The sequence below is a fragment of the Artemia franciscana genome, chromosome 8 (genome assembly GCF_032884065.1).
Source record: "Artemia franciscana chromosome 8, ASM3288406v1, whole genome shotgun sequence".
NCBI classification, from domain to species: domain Eukaryota; kingdom Metazoa; phylum Arthropoda; class Branchiopoda; order Anostraca; family Artemiidae; genus Artemia; species Artemia franciscana.
The window spans coordinates 1,729,459-1,751,549 of record NC_088870.1 but is presented as its reverse complement, the minus strand read 5'-3'; the positions used below and the strand labels follow the sequence as shown (position 1 = coordinate 1,751,549).

Here is a 22,091-nt window from a genome sequence, read left to right as displayed (position 1 = left end):
TATATATGTATATGTTCATGTGTAGATATTTCTCCGACTTGGAATTTGGTCTTAAAAGTGTGGATAAAAGAGAAAAACTCATTTTTAAGTTCGTTGCACAAATTCCATGGGAGGAGAACCCCTTCTGCCTCATCTTCTCAGCACTCCTCTACGACCTGCCACTGCCCTGGTGGAAAAAAGAAGAGGTCAAAGCCACCCATGCAAAAAAAAAGAATTTTATTTATTTTCTAAATAGAAGCTGTAAACTTTTATTTCCGTTTTGATTATTTCATTATTGAATGGTTTGTAGATTCTTTCTCAAAAGCCTCTTCACATGATTAAAAATTATTTTTCTTTTAAACTTGTACAAAAGTTATTATTTATGAAGATTCGTTTATTGAAAAAAATACATTACTTGAAAAAAATGAGCTTTCAGTTACTATTCACTTTGGTTTGGTTATTGCTAAGTTAGAGCTATTGCTACAAATTTGATTTATAATTAGGCAAAACCATCTATATCTGTTTTTATTCCTGTATTGCCTCTATATTATCTTACACGGTGTTTTTGAACTGAACCTTTTAAAACACTTATCCTTAGTTGTTTCTGAATTATGGCAATTTCAAGTGAAATAATTCAAAGCTTTTTTTGCGTTCTACAAGGACATTATTTACTCCTACCTTCTCCTACTGAAATAGCTAAATTTTCACAGTTTGTCCGATAAATTCTTACGTTGATCGTGTGGGTCACCTAATTTTGGCTTCTTTATATGTTTTGGTCCTCCCCTCCCTCCCTAGACAAAATTATGCCTTTGTACTTGTATACCATGCTTAGAAAAAGAAGAGCTAGTAGGGTGTTGTATTATACCTTTTTTAAGTATTTTAAATACGTTTTTTCCATTTTTGTAAATGATTACCTTTTATTTTAGTTCCACCTGGCTCCCCCAAAATTTATGACGGAGGAGGAAAGGAGATTCAAGGGGTAGCAGGACCCTACCAAGAAGGATCTATAGTAGACTTCAGTTGCACGTCTGATGAAGGTATTTACTTTGGTTATTATGAAGCTGATGCTAGTTATGTTTTTCTAGAGTAACAGAGTTTTCAATTCATAAGGTCTTTAAACCAGGCTTTCGTGATGTACAGCCTGTTGGTCACCACAAGAATTTCTCTTCAAACGTAACAAAATTTCGGTACAAACAGTAATGCCAAGAATATCTGGTTGATTTGTTGCACGTGTATTCAAAAAGAAAAACCTGAAAAAATCTCCTAAAAAAAAAAAAAAAAAAAAAAACAATGACCAGTAAAGAATCAAGGACAAATTCACCTATGTAGTGATTCTAAGCTATCTAAAAATTAATTGAAAATATCAATAAAGGAATTATTTTTTATTTTACTGGTAAATAAGTCTAGACACAGAAAATTTAGTGACACCGTAAAATTTTGTTTGACATACTACAAATGAGTTACATCAATAAAACAGGACAAGTGAAGGTCCATACCGATAAATGTGCGTAATGTATTATTACAATGGACGATCTAATTTTTCCATCAGACAATTCCTTTCCATGTGACACCCTGCCATAGAAATTCCACGGCTGACAGTGGTTTTGGGGTGATTGCACTGGTTCATAGAGCTTTCAGAATTTTTTCCCAGGAGTTTTTAGATTGAATTGTTGTATCTGAGGGATATTTTATTTTGTAATAGTTACCTGATTAAATTCATTGATAAATAAATAAAGAATAGACGCATTAAACACAACAATAGGGCTATTCGGGTTTCACAGTGTACAGAATTAAATATGCCGAAAAGTTTCATTTCTTTGCTTATGTATCTATTTTGTGGGAGATGCTTAAACGAATTTTAGGTAAACATAACATTGATACTTGTTTCCAATCAGTGAGACCATTAGGGAGTTTTTTTTTTAATTCTGGGAAGGATTTAACACGGGAAGATTTAGTTAGTGGGGTGTATAAAATTCCTTGTTCTTGTGGAAAGTTTTATATTGGTAGAGCTCACCAAAAATTTACTGAAAGATTTATTGAGTATCGCAACTCAATAGAAAAAACCCTACAATTAAGAAAGCCTCCTGAAAATTCTGTTTCAGCTCTGGCTGAACATACATTCTTTCATCCTGAATATTTAATACAATTTGATGAGGCTACAGCAATTTCTAATCATAGAGATTTTTTTTCAGTTGGCGAGGGGGCTATAAAAATTAAAAAACATATGTTTTCTAATCTTTTGATAAATAGAGACATAGGGAATTTAAATATTGACCCAATTTATGATTGTATTTTGAAAGATGAACCAATTGTCAATAAGAGAATTAGAATTTTACACAAACACCTGGGGACAAGATTAGCTACTAGACCAAAAAGAGTGGTTTCAATATTAGCTAACAAGAGGATTATTTCGCAACAGAAAAGTTAACTAAGTTTCAATTTTCATAATTTTTCCTCAGTTGCTTTGATGTTCTCATTGAAGTAACTTTAATAGCTTCTTTTCCCTACGTGGATCAGTATTGACAATTGTATTTATTATTATTGGTGGTGGTTTTATTTGTTTTTAGTTTAGTGTTTTTTTTCTTGTGCTGAGGACGCCTAGTTTAGATACAGGCAAAATATCCGCGTTATTTTAGTCTTTTATCTCTTTTCGCTCTACTGGTCGTCGTCTCGTTTGAGGTTTTTTTTTGTGGATGCTTATCTCTCTTTGTTGTTTATTAATGATGAATGTGGGGATATTTTGCCCCTCCTCAATAGATTTTTTCCCGCCTACATTTCAAGATACCCTATTTTTTTAGAAAATATCCTTTTTTAGTATTTCCGTTGGAAAGAAACAAAACCAATAAAATTGCCCCCCTCCACAGATCTTCAAAACACATTTTTGCATTACCTCCCTCATCAAAATTTTGTTGAACTAGTTTCACTGGCTGCTGAATGTTATCCCCTACATATCCATGTAAAGATTGACATTCACTATGTCATTCCTAAGCCGTGCAAGCGTCAAACAATGTCTGGTTAGATGTTTCCTAGCCAACTGACTTTTCCATCTAAACTTAAAAAACCCTTTTAGTGTTGTGGTTTTATTTAATGGTAATAAAGACAATTCTAATAAAATGTTCAGGGTAATGAACTATAGGTAATGATCGACTCGGCCAATACTAGCCGAAACTAAAAAAAAGAATATTGATAACAATCAATACTTTGAAAGAATTAGCTTTTAGTGTGATTCCAAATATATAATACCCATACCCATCAAAAGCTACAAGCCTAAGAAAATTCGCCTGATTTTCACAAAGAGAAAAACATCCCCAAAATGTCAAGTGGGCATAAGGAAAATCATACCATGAGATTCAGCATATAAGAGAATCATACTGTAGAGGTTTAAAGTTCCTATCTACTAAAATGTTCATAAGTCCATTCAAACAGACATTAAAAGTTTTAGTTCCCTTTTAAGCGACCACAAAGACTGGAGGGCAACTATTCCCCTTCTCATGTTGCCTTTTTCCAAACACATCTGGTTGATATCTGTGAGAGTATTGGGTTCCCCATAGTTTAAAGGTCCAATAGCTATGCCCTTGGGGTTGACATGACCCCTAAGGCTCCTGGGGAATGGGCTGTAACTTAAAAAAAACTAACTATTTTATATTGTATCTGTTATAGGGAATACTTTTTTTTTAAACATATTCCTGGTTTTGTAGCTAAACCAGGTTAGCTACTAGTTTTGCATTGAATCAGGAGTCAAGTAGGGTTGCGTTCTACCTTATATGGATCATTTTTATGGACTTTGTCCTAAGGAACATAACGACAAAGGCTATTGAAAAGCATGGAATCAAATGTGAAATTAAAGTTCTGCTCCATTTAGATTAAGCTAATGATTTGATCGTCCTAGATGACAATGTTCACAAATAGATTGATTTTTTGGAGGCTTGAGAGCTGAGATAGCCAGAATAAGCTTCAAAATTTATATAGAGAAGATTAGGTCGCTTTAATTTATATAGAGAAGAATAAGTGAATGTGGAGATGTGATGCTGTGAACGAAAAGGTCGACCAAGTGGATAGCTCCACTTACCCGGGTAGTACTGTTAATACAGATGGGGATGTAGTGAAGACATTAAAGTAGAATAGCCAAGGTTAAGGGTGTTTTTTTTTTGCACGGTTGAGAGAAAAAGCCTATTAACCAAGATCAGAAAATTTTAGGCTACAGTGATGACATTGGTCAAATATGGCTTTAAAACGTGGGCCTCAAAAAGACGGATGAGGGTTTATTAGATTTTTTCAGACGAATTTCCTGTATATTATTTTGAATGCCCGTCTGACTAGCCATGAATTATCGGGGAAAAATTTTTCACCAGGGTGAAAAGTACCTGGGGGATTTTCTAGGGGAATTCTCTTCGAGAGGGGTTTTCTGTTGTAAACATTTTTCATGGAATGGGAGGATTCTCTGGAGGAAACAAATTCCCACGGATGGGGGGGGGGTGTATTTCTTGCCTGATTTGAAAAGTGATAATGAGGAAAATTTTCTAGGGGAATTTGTCCGGAGGAAATTCTGAGTGAATTTTCAATGTGGAGGGTGTTATTTAGGGTAATTTTCGGAAGGAGGGAGAATTTTGTACGGGAGGATTTTTAGGTGAGGAATTTTCAAGGGTTGTAATTTTTATGGGAGAAAACCTTTTTGGAGAAATAAATCCATAGAGGAGGATAGTGGGTTTCCGGGCATGAATTGAAAAATCATTCGGAATTAAGTGAAAAAAAGTTGCTTCAACAGAATGTAAGACGCAACAAAAACTTCAAGAAGCAACATTAAGAAAATGAAAAAAGATTATCCCGCATATTTGGGGGTTTGCTCCGATCCTAATCTTTCGCTCCTTACGCTAAAGTTTAATTTCTTGTCCCAATTATTTAAGAATAAGCTGTATGTTAAGAATATGTATGCGTTATTTGTATTTGTTAAGAATAATTCTTTAAGAATAACAAACACATAAGCTATTCTATTGGAATAAAAAAAAAAGCTTTTTTAAAGCGCTAAAAACTTCAGAGTAACAAGCCAGGCATTGAGAGAAGGAAATCCCTGCCATACGAGGAATAATTTCTTTTCATTTAAATTTTAATGTTGCTCCTTACTTTTATTCGAGAACAATGTTTTTTTTCTACTTAATTTTAAACAATAACTTAAAAAGTGTCAATAGCGCAAGTAATACTATTCATCACTGAATATAAGTAATATGAAATTTATGGATAAATATGAGTAGAACCTATAGTGTTGGAACCTTACTAATAGCATTCAAGCAATATCTGGTTACAGATTCTGAACAAGAAAAAAGGTAAGATGTCTCAAATCGTCTCATTACTAAATCACGACAAGGCGAATTCTGCTTTTTGCAATTTTTATACTTTTATGATATACTATGTCTAATATTCTTCTAATAGGCTGATCTGACGCTCAGTCCTATTGAAATATACATGTTTGATAAAAATGTAAACTTTAGAAGCAAATTTTGGCTATATTTTTGCACATTAGCGGGGTGCGGGTAGAAGTATAGCGGGTCTGCATACCTAATGTATTATGTACAATGGTTTTGCATATTATGGAGTAAGAATTGTTTTCTAACTTCACACTGCCCAAATACTTTACCTCCCCCCACCCTAACGTGGAAATGTGTAGCCAAATTATATATTTGCCATCTATTGCGTAACCTTTCTTTGTCTTGTCTCACGCTAAGCTGTAAGAAACGAAAAGTTTAGACGAGAAAAAAAAACGGTTCTATAATGTGTTAATGAATGAAAAACTTTAGCAGCAGAAGCTATATCTTACAAGTACAGGAATTTGCTCGTAAGTTTGCTAAGGTTAGAATCCTTAGCAAACTTTACAAACTTTTACAGTTCAAGTCCTAAATCAGTCTTGATTTAGTCTTTGAACTGTGAGGACATAAACTGGATTTAACTCTTAATCTAATTGTATTACGCAACTAGTGATGTTGATACAGTAAGAGATTAAGAAATATTATTAATTTTGAGGATTAAAATAGTGTACACGTAAAGCAGTTTAATAGGACATTAACGTAACCCTAAGTTGCAAGCAGGAGAGGGGCAGTTCCCCCGTCGCAAGCGTCGTTGTACCTGCCGGGAGGGCCTCCCTTAAACTGCAGGGATAAGGTGAACGGAGACTGACGCTTCCCTTGTTTATTGGGGTACATCCTATATCTACTGGCACGAGACACGGCCCTCGCTTAAAGAAAAGTTCACTTTATTTCTTCATTTTTATAGTTCAACTGTTAATGATGCCGGTCTTTAAACAGTTTGATCTTGCGCTTGCGATATTGAAAGATTACCCTCCATGGCCAGTTAGAATTATCAAAGTTGGAAAGGAGGATAATAAAGGAAAGTCATCGTACTTCGTGTTTTGCTATGGTACCCACAAAGAGTACCGACATCTTGAGTCAAATCTATCGACGTACAATACAATTGCTAGTGTAAATCCTAGTCAATCTGTAGAGAAAGCATTCGCAGAACTTTCTGCTTCACCAAATGTCTACAAGTCTAAGTCAAAAACTTACCAGGCAATAATGACCGAAGCCCAAAATCAGCCTACTGCAGCAATGTCTACAGCTGCTATAGATTTACAAGACAGAATCGCGGCAACTTAATCTGAGTTAGAGAGAACAAAAAATAAACTAATGAAAAGCATAAGCTCAAAAGTTGTGCAAAGGCTAAAGGACAAAGATACGATGAAAGAATCGGTAGATAGTATTGTTCCTCAAACCCATGATGCAATATCGGTTGAATACAATCCGATTTTTTTTGGAAATTGAGAACTCACTAAAGATATTAATAGAAGAAAGAATTGAAAAACTGTAGGTAAAACTAGATGATTTTGACCAGGGTTCGTTACTGTATAGCTTGGTATTTTATGGACTAAGGCTACAACCTAACTTTGACCTCCAAACCACCATAATTCGCCTTTTATCTGACAAGATTAACCTACCCAGCGTAACAACTTTTGATATGACGGCTGTTTACAGAGTTAGAATGAACAACCAGTCTGAAAGCTTGATAAACAAAGTTGCTCCAGTCATAGTGAAATTTACTAATAAAGAAATGGCTCGGAAAGTCTATAAAGCAAAAGCATCATTGGCGGGTAGTGGTATATTTATTGGCAAAGCACTTACAAGAAGGAAACGTGATTTACTGAATGCAGCTAAAGAGAAATATGGAAATAAAAATGCATGGTCCGATCGCAGCCAGATTCTTGCAAAACCATCTGGTCAAAACCATGTCAAGAAAATTCGATTCATATCTGATTGTGTGTAATAAATATTTGTTTTGTTGGTTTTTTATTTATTTATTCTCTTTTTTTTACTTATTTGTTCACTCTTTTATTATTCTTTTTTTATTGTGTTTTGTTTATTTTTGTTTTCTTTCTACCATTTAGAAATCCAAGCGTTATAGTATTTCTTTCTCTTATTATTATGAGATGGATATTTGAAATGTGATGAGTGAGCAGAGTTTTAAAAGATCAAAAATAGCTCAGTATGAAAGTTCATCATTTTTAACAATGATGAACTTTTATTGTGTGATATAGCGTCAGAACACTCAGAAATTAGTTTTAAACAAGCGAAACCGAGTAGATACATTGATAGCTTAGAAACTGCTACTCCAAATAATTATTTTTTGTGTGTAGCTGGAATTGTCACGTTACATCTTCCTATAACAAAATAGTTGATTTTTTTTTTCTCAAAAAAGAATCCAGTTATTAGGCCTATGTGAAACACTTCTTGGTAAGGATAGCCTGCTCTCGTCTTACGATTTTCCGGGTTATCCTCTTGAATCAAGAAGTCGTTCAGTATTGGGTAGAGGAGGCCTAGCTTTTTTATTTAGAGAGTCACATAAGTATAAAATTCGTGATGATATGGAAATTTGGATTAAAGATAAGTTTGAAAGCTTATCGTTAGAAATGGACTTTATTGGAAGAAAAATTTTATTTATTCTGACTTATAAACCTTCGAGTGTATCTTTTGAAGATTTTAAGTATGGTTTTGAATCTTTAATGGGTATAATGAGTAGTACAAGGCTTGAATATGTTTGTATGGGAGATTTTAATTATGATTTGAAGAATTTAATAGGTTTTAATTTAGATTTTTTTTTAATCTTATGCTGTCTTATAATCTGTATCCTACAACGACTCTTCCAACAAGACTTATTACGCACAGCGCAACGCTTATTGATAATGTATTCGTCACTGGGGAATGAATACGAACAACACACGCGGATATTATACTAACCCCTGTATCAGATCACCTCCCTCCTATTAGCGTGTTTGAAAGTGACTACTAGACAGAGATTTAAAGGTCAGCAAATGAGCTTTAGAGATTTGAAAGCAAATAATTTGAAAGCAAAAGTTTGCTGAGGAAATGAAAGTTATATCATGGGAAACTGTACTTGAGGAAAAAGACCAATCTAAAGCTTTCGAAAAGTTTTACATCGCTTTCAACCAAATTTATGACAGGACATGCCCTCTGAAAACTGTCAAACTGAAAAACAATTCTCCTAGGAAACCATGGATTGATGAGGAACTTTTATATATGATACAGATACAGCATAGAAATTATCTGTTTAAGCATTATTTAAGTCAGCCAAATGATGATAATCGTGCTAAGTTTATAGAATATAGAAATAAAACAAACTCTCTAAGGAGGCGAAAAATGAAAAATTATTATGCAGCTTATTTTGAAGAAAATAAAAATAATTCGAAGAAGACTTGGAAAGATATAAATGAAGTCATAAAAGAACGAAGAAAAAACAAATTATAGCTATTCAAACAAATAATAGGGTTGCTGATAACCCAGCTGAACTGTTCGAAGACCATTTTTCGAATATCGGAAAAATTATCCAAAGCAAAACTCCTAGCGACCAACCATCGACATCAGAGTTTGAAGACAATCAAGATGATGAGCACCAAATGAATATTGAACCGTGTACAACAGATGAGGTAAATAAAATTGTAGCATCAGTTAAGTCGAACAGCGCAGGAATAGATGGACTAAATCTACGCTTTGAAATCCATACTACCCACAGTAGTGCCCATATTAGTCTATCTGATAAATCTATCTTTTAAAGAAGGACGATTTCCTGATCCATTGAAGCTAGCAAAAGTTGTCCCGCTGTCAAAAGCAGGATCACTTACCGACGTCTCAAACTGGAGACCCATATCGATTATGCCACTTTTGTCAAAAATTTACGAAAAAGCAATGCATAAAAGACTTTATGAGTATTTAATGAAATGTAGATTTTTATCTGAGACACAATTTGGTTTCAGGACAGCTCATTCAACTCTGCAAGCTCTCGAGGACATGATGGATACTGTAAATAGTGAACTAGATAAAATGAATTTTTGTATGTAAAACAGAGCTTAATCCGTGGAATATCCTCTTAGAATAATTTCCTTAGCATATATTTTTTCATAGACACATATCCAAGGGAAGCAATCTACCTTAAAACTCTCTTCTTGTGCAACATTTTATCTAAGAATCCTCACGATACCTCGTAATAAGATAATAATCTATCACCTATACAAATTTATTCCCTTTTTTCCATCAGAAGTCTTTTGATGCTATTTGACTTGTTTCTTCATTTTTCTTGGCTAGCACTTTTTTTTATTTTTTTAAAAATTCATTTATTTTTTTCATTGTTAACAATGCCCGTTCGCATTAAGTAAATTGTCCTAATCATATTCAAACAGGTTACTGAGTTTGAATGGAATATTTTCAGAAGAAAAAAGATATTCATACAAAAACAGATAGCTTGTTGTTTAACGTAAGATGGTATTATTCTCCATTTTTTACCTAGAAATTTCTGTTTCTAAAGGTGCTTAAAAGTTTTTCATGTAACGTGAATTGCATTTTAATAGGTTACTTCACCGTTTGATGGCTCTAAGACGGGCATATCTTGTATTCTCGGTTACATTGGAGCTGTTGATGTGACGTCAGGTGGAATCTATACAAAATCATTATTTAACCGTAGACAGGCTACTATAGGAACGAATAGCCTACTAGTAAAAATCTCAAACAGCTCTTATGCAATCTCTAGGTCCGACTACTGACAAAAAAAAATGCCCTATTTATTCAAAATTGTCGGTTTTAGACCACGTTGTAAAAATATGACATTAGCCTCTCAAGTATAACAAAATAGGAAATTTTCACTTACTGTAGAAGGCTGTAAGACAATTTTTTTTGCAGTAAGGCACAGTGGAAGCTCACATTTTTCGTATTCAAAAGTGGTATACCCTTATTTGCACTGTTTGTAGCGGCTCCGCTTCTCAGTCTTTTTGGCCAGTGATCAAGTTTACAGCTTGAGCAGATAATACTACTACTACTAATAATAACTCACTGCAGCACCAAGCCGACTGAGGCCAACACAGCTACGCACGTTCCTCCTCCAACTTAATCTATTCAAGGTCTCCCTCTTTACACCCTCCCAGGAAGTTCCCGTTTCCTTTAAATCTTTATTTATGACATCCTCCCAACCCAGACAAGGACGACATGCCTTCTGTGTAGCCCTAGACAGTTGTCCAAAAAGGACAATCTTCGGCAATCTGTCATCCTTCATCGGCAGAACTTGACCAAGTCATCTCAACCTTTCTTTCATTATAGCCCTAGAAAGCGGGATTGAACCACATTTTTCGTACAACTTACTGTTTGAAATACGGTCAGTCAGCCGGGTACCCAGAACAATCCGTAGGCAATTTCTCTGGAAAACATCTAAAAAATTTTCATCTGCTTTTTGGAGCGCCCATGCTTCAGAGCCAAATTTTACCACTGTCATCACTGTAGCTTCCAATACTCTAATCTTGGTTTACAGACATATTTTTCTATTCTTCCAAACTTTTTTTAACTGTGAAAAAACACCCCGAGCCTTAGCTATTCTGCTTTTAACATCTTCACTGCTCCCACCATCTTTACTAATAATACCACCAAGGTAAGTGAAGCTCCCAACCTGATTAATCTTTTTGTTACCCAATGTCACCTTTTCATCTTCATTTATTCCTAGCCTTAGTGACTTAGTCTTCTTAACATAATTTGCAAGCCTATTTTAGCACACTGAACTCGCAAAACCTCTAAAAATTCATTCATTTTGCTCTAACTTTCATCTAATATGCTTAAATCATCAGCATAATTATTATTATTACTAATTTATTACCCATCAAAAACGGAAAAGGCGGAGTATATAAAAGAAAAAGAAAGAAAAGCCCAAAAATTTAAATACACTTCCACTACAAATAATATAAAATAACACTAGTCCAGGGGTGGTTGGGTCTTAAAACATTGGTACTGAATTTGGAGATTCTTCTCTCTATGGCCATGGAAGGGTTGGTGACCTTATATTTCCTGGAGATGTTACCATTACTGTGCCACAAAGAGATAACCAGGAGAAACTTAGCATATCTGTAAAATGCGCTGCAAATGGCTCTCTTTTTGGTAGCTGTGAATATTTTCCAGAAGGGAACCAGAGCAAGCAGATGGGGGGGGTAGTAAAAGCATTGTATAGCCGGGCAAGGAGAGGACGGATGAAACAATACTTTTTGGCAACAAGTAATCCGTAAGACGCTCGTAGACGGGAACAGAGGTGGTTTGTCAGTGCTGAGCGTGTGTCCTTCAATGTAGAAGAAATAGGAAGGCCAAGATAGGTAAGGGACTCACAAGGCTTACATCAGAGTGTCGCCAATTTTAACGGAGAGGTTGACTGAAAGCTCATTTTTTGAACCATTGAAGAAAAGAAGTTCTGTTTTAGATTCGTTAAAGGAAAGTCTGATCTGTTTGTATGCCAAAGCAATCTAAGTCCAGGAGCGTTTTACCTCCCCATTTGATTCCGAGGTCTCCAATCGCCTAGAGCAGATATTGATGGTCAGATTTGATTGTGACTTCGAAGGGGACTAGTGCTGTCTTTGAGATCTGCGTATCATACAAGTACCACAATTTTCTCACAAGCTTGCTAAGGTGTAGAATCCTTATAACCATTATTACAACGATTAAGGCAGAGCTTAATCCGTGGAACTTCCACTTAGAGTAATTTCCTTAGCATACAATTTTTCATAGACACGTCTCCAAGGGAAGCAGTTTACCTTAAAACTCTCTTCTTGTGCAACATTTCATCCTCACGAATCCTCACGATACCTTGTAACAAAATAATAATCTATCATCTATACAAATTTATTCACTTTTCTCATCAGAAGTTTTTTATTCTATTGGACGTGTATCATTATTTTTCTTGGCTAGCATTAAGTTTTTATCAGCCATTCACTTTTAACAATGCCCATTTGTATTAAATGAATTATCCCAATCATATTGAAACAGGCTACTGAGTTTGAATGGAAAATTTTCAGAAGAAAAAAGATTTTCATGTTGTTTGACGTAAGATGGTATTATTCTTCTTTTTTTACCTAGAAATGTCTTTATTTAAATGTGCTTAAAAGTTTTTCATGTAACGTGAATTGCATATTAATAGGTAGTTCACCGTTTGATGGCTCTATGACGGGTATATCTCGCGTTCTCGGTAAAATTGGAGCTGTTGATGTGACGTCGCGCGGAATGTGCACAAAATCATTATTTTAACCGTTGACAGGCCATTATAGGAACGAATACTAGGAAAAATCTCAAACAACTCTCATGCAATCTCTAGGTCAGCCTATTGACAAAAAAATTGCACTATTTATTCAAAATTGTCAATTTTAGACCACGTTGTAAAAATATGACATTAGCCTCTCAACTATAACAAAATAGGAAATTTCTACTTACTGTGAAGGTAATAAGACAATTGTTTTTTTTTTCAAACAGTTCGTGGTAACGAACTGTATAGCTACATCGAAATAATCGCATTTTAATGCTGATTTTAAATATATAAGTTTCATCAAGTTTAGTCTTACCCATCAAAAGTTACGAGCCTGAGAATATTTGCCTTATTTAGGAAAATAGGGGGAAACACCTCCTAAAAGTCGTAGGATCTTAACGAAAATGACACCATCAGATTCAGCGTATCAGAGAACCCTGCTGTAGAAGTTTTCAAGCTCCTATCTACAAAAATGTGGAATTTTGTATTTTTTGCCAGAAGACAAACCACAGGTGCGTGTTTATTTGTTTGTTTTTTTTTCTTTTCCCCAAGGGTCATCGTATCGACCAAGTGGTCCTAGAATGTCGCAAGAGGTTTCATTCTAACGGAAATGAAAAGTTCTAGTGCCCTTTTTAAGTGACCAAAAAATTGGAGGGCACCTAGGCCCCCTCCCACGCTCATTTTTTCCCAATGTCAACGGATCAAAATTTTGAGATAGCCATTTTGTTCAGCATAGTCGAAAACCACAATAATTATGTATTTGGGGATGACTTACTCCCCCACAGTCCCTGGTGGAGGAGCTGCAAGTTACAAACTTCGACCAGTGTTTACATATAATAATGGTTATTGGGAAGTGTACAGACGTTTTCAGGGGGATTTTTTTGGTTTTAGGGGTAGGGTTGAGGGGAGGGGGCTATGTAGGAGGATCTTTCCTTGGAGAAATTTGTCATGGGGGAAGAAAAATTCAATGAAAAGGGCGCAGGGCGCAGGACGAATCTGGTCACGTTAGAAAAAAACGTCAAATTCAGAGCTTAATATACAGTGCTGGGTGTTCGGAGCCTCTCTATTATGGAGTATAATTTGAAAATAACACAACTATACGAGCGATAAAACATATATACCACAACCATAACTCAACTAACGAAAGAACTGCTAAGAGATAACACAACTATAAAGCGAAAACAGGTGAAAACTAACAGAAAAATAAACGAACTAAGAGGTGGTAGGGGCCCAGAGAAAAAATATAATCCTTTTCCAATTTTGAGCCTAACTTCCGCAAAGAAAACTCTAAAAAATGGGGTTTTGATATCAATAGCTACATCAAAAGAATTGCATTTTAATGCTGATCTTAAATATATAAGTTTAATCAAGTTTAGTCTTACCCATCAAAAGTTACGAGCCTGAGAAAATTTGCCGTATTTTAAAAAATAGGAGGAAACAACCCCTAAAAGTCATAGAATCTTAACAAAAATCACACCATCAAATTCAGCGTATCAGAGAACTCTATTGTAGAAGTTTCGAGTTCCTATCTACAAAAATGTGGAATTTCGTATTTTTTGCCAGAAGACAAATCACAGGTGCGTGTTTATTTGTTTTTTGTTTTTTTTTCTCGGGGGTCATCGTATCGACCAAGTGGTGCTATAATGTCGCAAGAGGGCTCATTCTAACGGAAATAACAAGTTCTAGTGCCCTTTTTAAGTGACCCAAAAAACTGGAGGGCGCCTAGGCCCCCTCCCACGCTCATTTTTTCTCAAAAGTCAACACATCAAAATTTTGAGATAGCCATTTTGTTCTGCATAGTCAAAAACCATAATAACTATGTCTTTGGGAATGACTTACTCCCCCACAGTCCCTGGGGGAGGGGCCGCAAGTTACAAACTTCGGCCAGTGTTTACATGTAATAATGGTTACTGGGAAGTGTACAGTCGTTTTCAGGGATTTTTTTGGTTTTGGGGGTGGGGTTGAGGGAAGGGAGCTATGTGGGAGGATCTTTCCTTGGAGAAATATGTCATGGGGGGCCAGAAATTCAATGAAAAGGGCGCAGGATTTTCTAAAATTACTATAAAAAAAAACAATGAAAAAATAAACATGGAAAAGTTTTTTCAATTGAAAGCAAGGAGTAGCATTGAAACTTAAAACGAAAAGAGATTGTTACGAATATGAGGGGTTCTAAAAATACTTTAGCATAAAGAGCGAGGTATTTAGGAGGAGATAAATACCTCGCTCTTTATGCTATAGTATTTTTAGTAATTTCAACTATTTACTCTACGGCCTCTCAGATTCAGGGGTCATTCTTAAAGAATTGGGACAAAACTTACAATTTAATGCAAAGAGCGAGGTATTAACGAAGGTACAAACCCCCTCATATACATAATAAAAATTTAAGAATATAAAAGTTTGTTACGTAAGCTAATTCTTAAGTTACGTATATTTTTTACTAATAAAAACATTCGTTAAAAATTAAAATTAATAGTTGCCTTTTTATGTAACCGAAAAATTGTAGGGCAACCAGGCTTTCCCCAGCCCTTATTTCTCAAAATCGTCTGATCAAAACTAAGAGAAAGCCATTTAGCCAAAAAAGGAATTAATATGCAAATTTCATTTTAATAAATTATGTGTGGAGAGCCAAAATCAAACATACATTAATTCAAAAACTTTCAGGAATTACATAAAAAAAAACTAGTTTTTTTAACTGAAAGTAAGGAGCGACATTAAAACTTAAAACGAACAGAAATTACTCCGTATATGAAATGGGTTGTCCCCTCCGCAATCCCTTGCTCTTTACGCTAAAGTTTGACTCTTTGCCAAAATTCTGCTTTTTAAAACAATTAAAAACTTTAGCGTAAAGAGCAAGGCATTGCGGAGGGGACAACCCATTTCATATACGGAGTAATTTCTGTTCGTTTTAAGTTTTAATGTCGCTCCTTACTTTCAGTTAAAAAACTAGTTTTTTTTATTGTCAGTAAGGCACAGTGGAAGCTCAAATTTTTCGCATTCAAATGTGGTATATCCTTATTTGTACTGTTTGAAGCGGCTCCGCTTCTCAGTCTTTTTGACCAGTGATCAAGTTTACGGCTTGAACAGATATTGCCGGTCAGATTCGGTTGTGACTTCGAATGGAGCTGGTGCTTTCCTTGAAATCTGCTTATCATACAAGTACCACAATTTTCTCACAAGCTTGCTAAGACGTAGAATCCTAATAACCATTATTACACGGATTAAAACAGAGCTTAATCCGTGGAACTTCCATTTAGAGTAATTTCCTTATCATACAATTTTTCAAAGACACATCTCCAAGGCAAGCAGTTTACCTTAAAACTCTCTCCTTGTGCAACATTCCATGTAAAATCCTCACGATACCTCGTAAGAAGATAATAATCTATCATCTATACAAATTTATTCACTTTTTACATCAGAAGTTTTTTGATTCTAATTGACTTGTATCATCATTTTTCTTGGCTAGCACTTTTTTTATCAGCCATTCATTTTTAACAATGCCCGTTTGCATTAAGTAAATTATCCTAATCATATTCAAACAGGTTACTGAGTTTGAATGGAATATTTTTAGAAGAAAAAAGATGTTCATACAAAAACAGATAGATTGCTGTTTAACGTAAGATGGTGTTATTCTTCTTTTTTTTTACCTAGAAATGTTTCTATCTAAATGTGCTTAAAATTTCTACATGTAACATGAATTGGATATTAATAGGCTGCTTCACCGTTTGATGGGTCTATGGCGGGCATATATCGCATTCTCGGTTAAATTGGACCTGATGATGTCACGTCGGGTAGAATCTACACAAAATCTTTAATTTACCGTAGACATACCACTATGGCAACGAATACAAGAAAAAATCTAAAACACCTCCCACGCAATCTCTAGGTCAGACTATTGACAAAAAAGATTTTGCATTTTTTTTTTCAAAATTGTCAATTTTAGACCACGTCTTAAAAATATGACCTTAGCCTATCAAATATAACAAACTTGGGAATTTTTACTTACTGTTGAGGGCTTTAAGAAAATTATTTTTTGCAGTAAGGCACAGTGGAAGTTTAGAATTTTCGCATTCAAAAGTGGTATATCCTTATTTGCACTGTTTGCAGTGGCTCTGCTTCTCAGTCTTTTTAGCCAGTGATCAAGTCCATTGGCTTGAGCAGATATTGCCGGTCAGATTTGATTGTGATTCCGAATGGGGCTGTTGCTTTCATCAACATCTGCGTATGATCTACCACGTTTACGTTGGAACATCAGACGTGCCGAGGCATTCAACCCTTCTGAAACTTCAGACCTGAACGCTCTCAAGATCATTGGCTCGCCTGCCCTTGAAGTCTGTCTTTTGACGTACGAACTGAAAAGAAGACAACTATTGCAGACTCTGGTATCAATAAGCCATCATAAGATTGTCATGTGCAATTTTTGTGTCCGAAGATGGGTTCAGAACATCCCTACCAAAAGAAGCTATTAGAGTTACTTCAATGAGAACATCAAAGCAACTGAGGAAAAATATGAGTATTGAAACTAAGTTAACTATTCTGTTGCAAAATAATCCTCCTGTTAGCTAATATTGAAGCAACTCGTTTTGGTCTAGTAGCTAATCCTGTCCCCTGGTGATTGTCTAAAATTTTAATTACCGTGTTGACTTTTGGTTCATTTTTCAAAAGACAATCACATATTGGGTCAATATCTCAATTCCACGTGTCTCTATTTATTGAAAGATTAGCAAACATATGTTTTTTAACTTCTATAGCCTCCCTCGCCCACTTAGAAAAATCCCTATCATTAGATACAAATAGCTGTAGCCTCATCAAATTGTATAAAATGTTCATGATGAAAGAATGTAGGTTCAGCCAGAGCCGAAACAAAAGTTTCAGGAGGCTTTCTTAATTGTAAGGTTTTTTCTATTGAGTTACGATGCTCAATAAATCTTTCAATAAATTGTTTGCAAGTTCTACCAATATAAAACTTTCCACAAGAACAGGGAATTTTATACATCCCACTAACTAAATCTTCCCGGGTTAAATACTTCCCAGAATTAAGAAAACTACCTAATGGTTTTACTGATTGGAAGAAAGTATCAATGTTATGCTTACGCAAAATTCGGTTAAGCATCTCCCCAAAAATAGGTAATAAGGCAAAGAAATGAAACTTTTTGGCATATTTGATTCTGTATAATGTAAAACCCCAATTACCCTATTGTTGTGCTTAATGCGTCTATTTTTTATTATTGTATCAATGAGTTCAGTCGGGTAACTATTACAAAATAAAATATCCCTCAAATACAAAAATTCAGAGTCTAAAAACTCCTGGGAACAATTTGTGAAGCTCTATTAACCAGTGCAATCACAAGCCCTTGTTTCACTGAAATAGGGTGACACGAATGAAAGTTCAAATACTTGTCACTGTGTGTAGGCTTTCTATATACTGAGAAAAGTAAATGGAAATCACTTTTAATCAATAAGATGTCAAGAAAAGGTAGTTTGTCATTTTCTTCATACTCCACTGTAAATTTTACATTATTATCAAAACTATTTAAATGTTTATGGAAAAGGTCTAAGGACTCTAAACCGTGTTTCCAAATGCAAACCACATCATCCGTGAATCTGCCCCAGAAACAAGGGGAGAGCATATAACTGTGTATAGCGGAGGTTTCAATAGGGTCCATTAAGAGATTTGCCAAAAAGGGAGAGAGAGATGCCCCAATAGCCAAACCAAACACCTGTTTGTAACATTCACCTCTAAAACGAAAATAAAGAGAATAATCATTTGCAAGGATAACCAACTTCATAATGACTTCAATCTCCAAACTAGCCATGGTCACATCTTGTATCAAATCAAAGTGCTTTTGTAATTTGATCCTTAATATATCTCCTGAAACACAGGATTTATAACGACTACTGAAACACAAGGACGGGTTAATTTGAATGAAAAGCTTTTTTGAACTACCAAAAAAACTATAGCGCGTAGAGCGAGGTGTTCAGGAGAACGCAACCCCGCTTTCTGTTTGTTTGAAGTATTAATATTGTTACCAAGGCATTTAATTTCTAGTAACCTCCGAAATCATGGTTCATAATATGCATTATAAAACAGCTTTACTTTGAGTTGTACTTAGGCGATGTTTAAAAATAAGTAAGTGTCAAAATAAATTAGCTTGATATAAAATTTATCTTTCTCTTTTGAAATGCACCGAAGTAAAATTTGTTCATGAAATCATTAGTCGGAAATATCTGAAACTGTGAGGGGGAGAGACAAAATGATTAATTTGCGAGCAAAATAGTAAGCAAACTGAAATAAGAGAATGCTTAGACTGAAAATAAATACGTGTGAAGAGGCGATGCTGCTTAACGAGAAGATTAATCAATTGAATAGCTTTACTTACCTAGTTAGTATCAAACAGTTCGTCGTAACGAACTGTAGTAAGGAGCGACCCGGCTCAATAGTAACCAAAAGTCTAAATAATGGAATTTTGGTACCAATAGCTACATCAAAAGAATTGCATTTTAATGCTGAATTTAAATATATAAGTTTCATCAAGTTTAGTCTTACCCATCAAAAAGTTACGAGCCTGAGAAAATTTGCGTTATTTTAAAAAATAGGGGGAACACCCCCTAAAAGTCATAGAATCTTAACGAAAATCACACCATCAGATTCAGCGTATCAGAGAACCCTACTGTAGAAGTTTCAAGCTCCTATCTACAAAAATGTGGAATTTTATATTTTTTGCCAGAAGGCAGATCACGGATGCGTGTTTATTTGTTTTTTGTTTTTTGTTTTTTTTCCCCAGGGGTGATTGTATCGACCCAGTTGTCCTAGAATGTTGCGAGAGGGCTCATTCTAACAGAAATGAAAAGTTCTAGTGCCCTTTTTAAGTGACCAAAAAAATTGGAGGGCAACTAGGCCCCCTCCCACGCTAATTATTTTCCCAAAGTCAACGGATCAAAATTCTGATAACCATTTTATTCAGCGTAATCGAAAAACCTTATAACTATATATTTGGGGACGACTTACTCCCCCACAGTCCCCGTGGGAGGGGTTACAAGTTCAAAACTTTGACCAGTGCTTACATATAGTAATGGTTATTGGGAAGTGTACAGGCGTTTTCAGGAGGATTTTTTGGTTGGAGGCAGGGGTTGAGAAGAGGGCAATATGCTGGGGGAACTTTCCATCGAGGAATTTGTCATGGGGGAAGAAAATTTCCATGAAGGGAGCGCAGGATTTACTAGCATTACTTAAAAAAAACAATGAAAAAGTTTTTTTTCAGCTGGAAGTAAGCAGCAGCATTAAAACTTAAAACGAACAGAAATTATTACCCATATAAGGGGCTCACCTCCTCCTAATACCTCGCTCTTTACGCCAAAGTATTTTAGTAATTTCAACTATTTATTCTGCGGCTTTTGTGATTCAGGGGTCATTCTTAATGAATTGGGACAAAATTTAAGCTTTAGTGTAAAGAGCGAGGTACTGACGAGGGGGCGAGCCCCCTCATATATGTAATAAAAACATAAGAATACAAAAGTTCTTTACGTAAGCTAATTTACGCTATAGTTTTTTACTGTTTTAAAATGTAGAGTTAAGAGAAAGAGTCAAACTTTAGCGTAAAGAGCGGGGCGTTGAGAAGGAAAAGCCCCTTTCATATACGGAGTAATTTCTGTTCGTTTTAAGTTTTAATGTCACTCCTTACTTTCATTTAAGAAACTTGTTTTTTTTATTTAATTATTAGTAAAGATGGAGGATGAAGATGCTAAAAGTAGAATAGCAATGGTCCAGGGTGTTTTTCCGCAGCTGAAAAAAAACTTCGAAGAATAGAAAGATGAGTGTGCGAAAAAAGATTAGAATATTGGAAGCTACAGTGCTGAAAGTTGTCAAACAATGGAAACAATGGAAACAATGGAAACAAACAATGAAAGTGGTTCAAAAAATGGGTGCTCCAAAAAACGACGGATGATTTGTGAGATGTTTTCCAGAAGAATTGTCTTCAGATTCTTTTGATTACTCGTCTAAATAATCATATTCCAAACAGTAAGCTATGCGAAAAATGTGGTTCGATCCTTCTTCTAGGGCTATAACGAGAGAAATGTTAAAATGGTTTGGACATGTTCTACGGATGAAGAATGACAGGATGTCTAAGATCGTTCTTTTCGTCCAAACCTCCAGAATCAAACAAAAGCATGTCGTCTTCAAATAGAACAGGAAGAGATCGTTAGAAGGGGAAATTCAAACTTATAGGAGGGTGTAAAGAGGGAAGCTTCAGATATATTGGGATGGAGGAGGAGTGTATGCAGCTATATTGACCTCAGGCGATTTGGTGCTGCAGTAAATTCTTAATAGTAGCAGAAGTAATTTTAAACTATCAATTTATCATTCTTATTTACTTTTGCTACTTTTATTTTTTTATTGTTTATTTTTACTTTTATTATTTACTTTTAATTTTGCCTAGATTTACTTTTGCTTCGCATTAGACTCAATACAAAAGATCCAATTATACCAAAGGGATGTAATATATGCACATTAAAAAAAAACTAATTTTCAGCATATGAAAAGCTATTCAATAAGAATTGAAAATGGTTAAAACAAAAGAAAATTTTAAGTTGAATGGACAGAATGCTTGACTTTTAATTGAAGTCAAGACTTAATGAATTAAAGTCAAGGTTTTCTCGAAGAATTTTTCTAGTTCTCTTCGGTAACAGGCCACCATAAATGGTGTTACCTTTTTTTATTCCCTTAAAACGGTAGTTGTTTTACTTTCACTAAATTCACTGAATTTCATCATTTTAAATTTCCTTAAAGCTTTAACACAATTCAAAACACCAAAGTTTCCTCCCAAAAAAGTTTCTCATACTCTTAGTGTCAACATTAGACCAGTTTTCGTGACTTTTCTTTCTGTGAGTGATTTTATTGCAAAAAACTTGACCCCCAACGAAAAACAAGAACATAAAAAATATATACACAATAATAAAAAAAAGTCAACCAAGGAAAAAAGGTAATTTTCACCCAGTGACAAATTTTCAGCCAGTGACAAAAAGAAACGAAAAGACAAAAACAGATATTTCGGCAATGTTCATCTGCAGTCTGTCCTCAACCCTAGAAAAAACCAACACAAAAGTTGTCTTTTGAAGTGAATAGTAAAAAATCACTCTTGCCCAATCCAATTTGTAAGAAGTTCTTCATTTATTCTCTTTTTTTATTCAGTGTTACTTCTGTTTGGTTACTGTTCACTTTAAAAGGTTAGTTTTGTTTGTTATGTTTTTTTTTCTACTACTGAGGACCGCTTGGCCTAGGCCTTTGCCAAAACGTTTTATTTTGTCTTGTCATTTTTTCCACTTGCTCAAAATCGCCCTTGTTTATTTGTCTTATTATATATTCCTTATATTTTATTGTTTTTTGTATGTTGTGTATTGCCAGAGTGGTCTTAGAATTTTTTTAAAAAAGTAATCTATTTCGATACACAATAACTATGACCAATTTACATGAACTTTTTTAGTGCCATAAAATACAATTCTTCCAAGATCACTTT

At 34.9% G+C, this 22,091-nt stretch overlaps 1 protein-coding gene across 4 annotated transcripts in view; it reads left to right on the top strand.

Moving 5' to 3' along the window:
• LOC136029864 (B-cell receptor CD22-like) overlaps window positions 1-22,091 on the top strand; it is a 214,798-nt gene that overhangs the window by 110,734 nt on the left and 81,973 nt on the right. For all 4 annotated transcript variants that reach the window (XM_065708323.1, XM_065708322.1, XM_065708321.1 and 1 more), the window contains exon 4: window positions 906-1,016. In XM_065708323.1, the coding sequence (XP_065564395.1) occupies window positions 906-1,016 (111 nt within the window). The remainder of the gene's footprint in view (window positions 1-905; window positions 1,017-22,091) is intronic.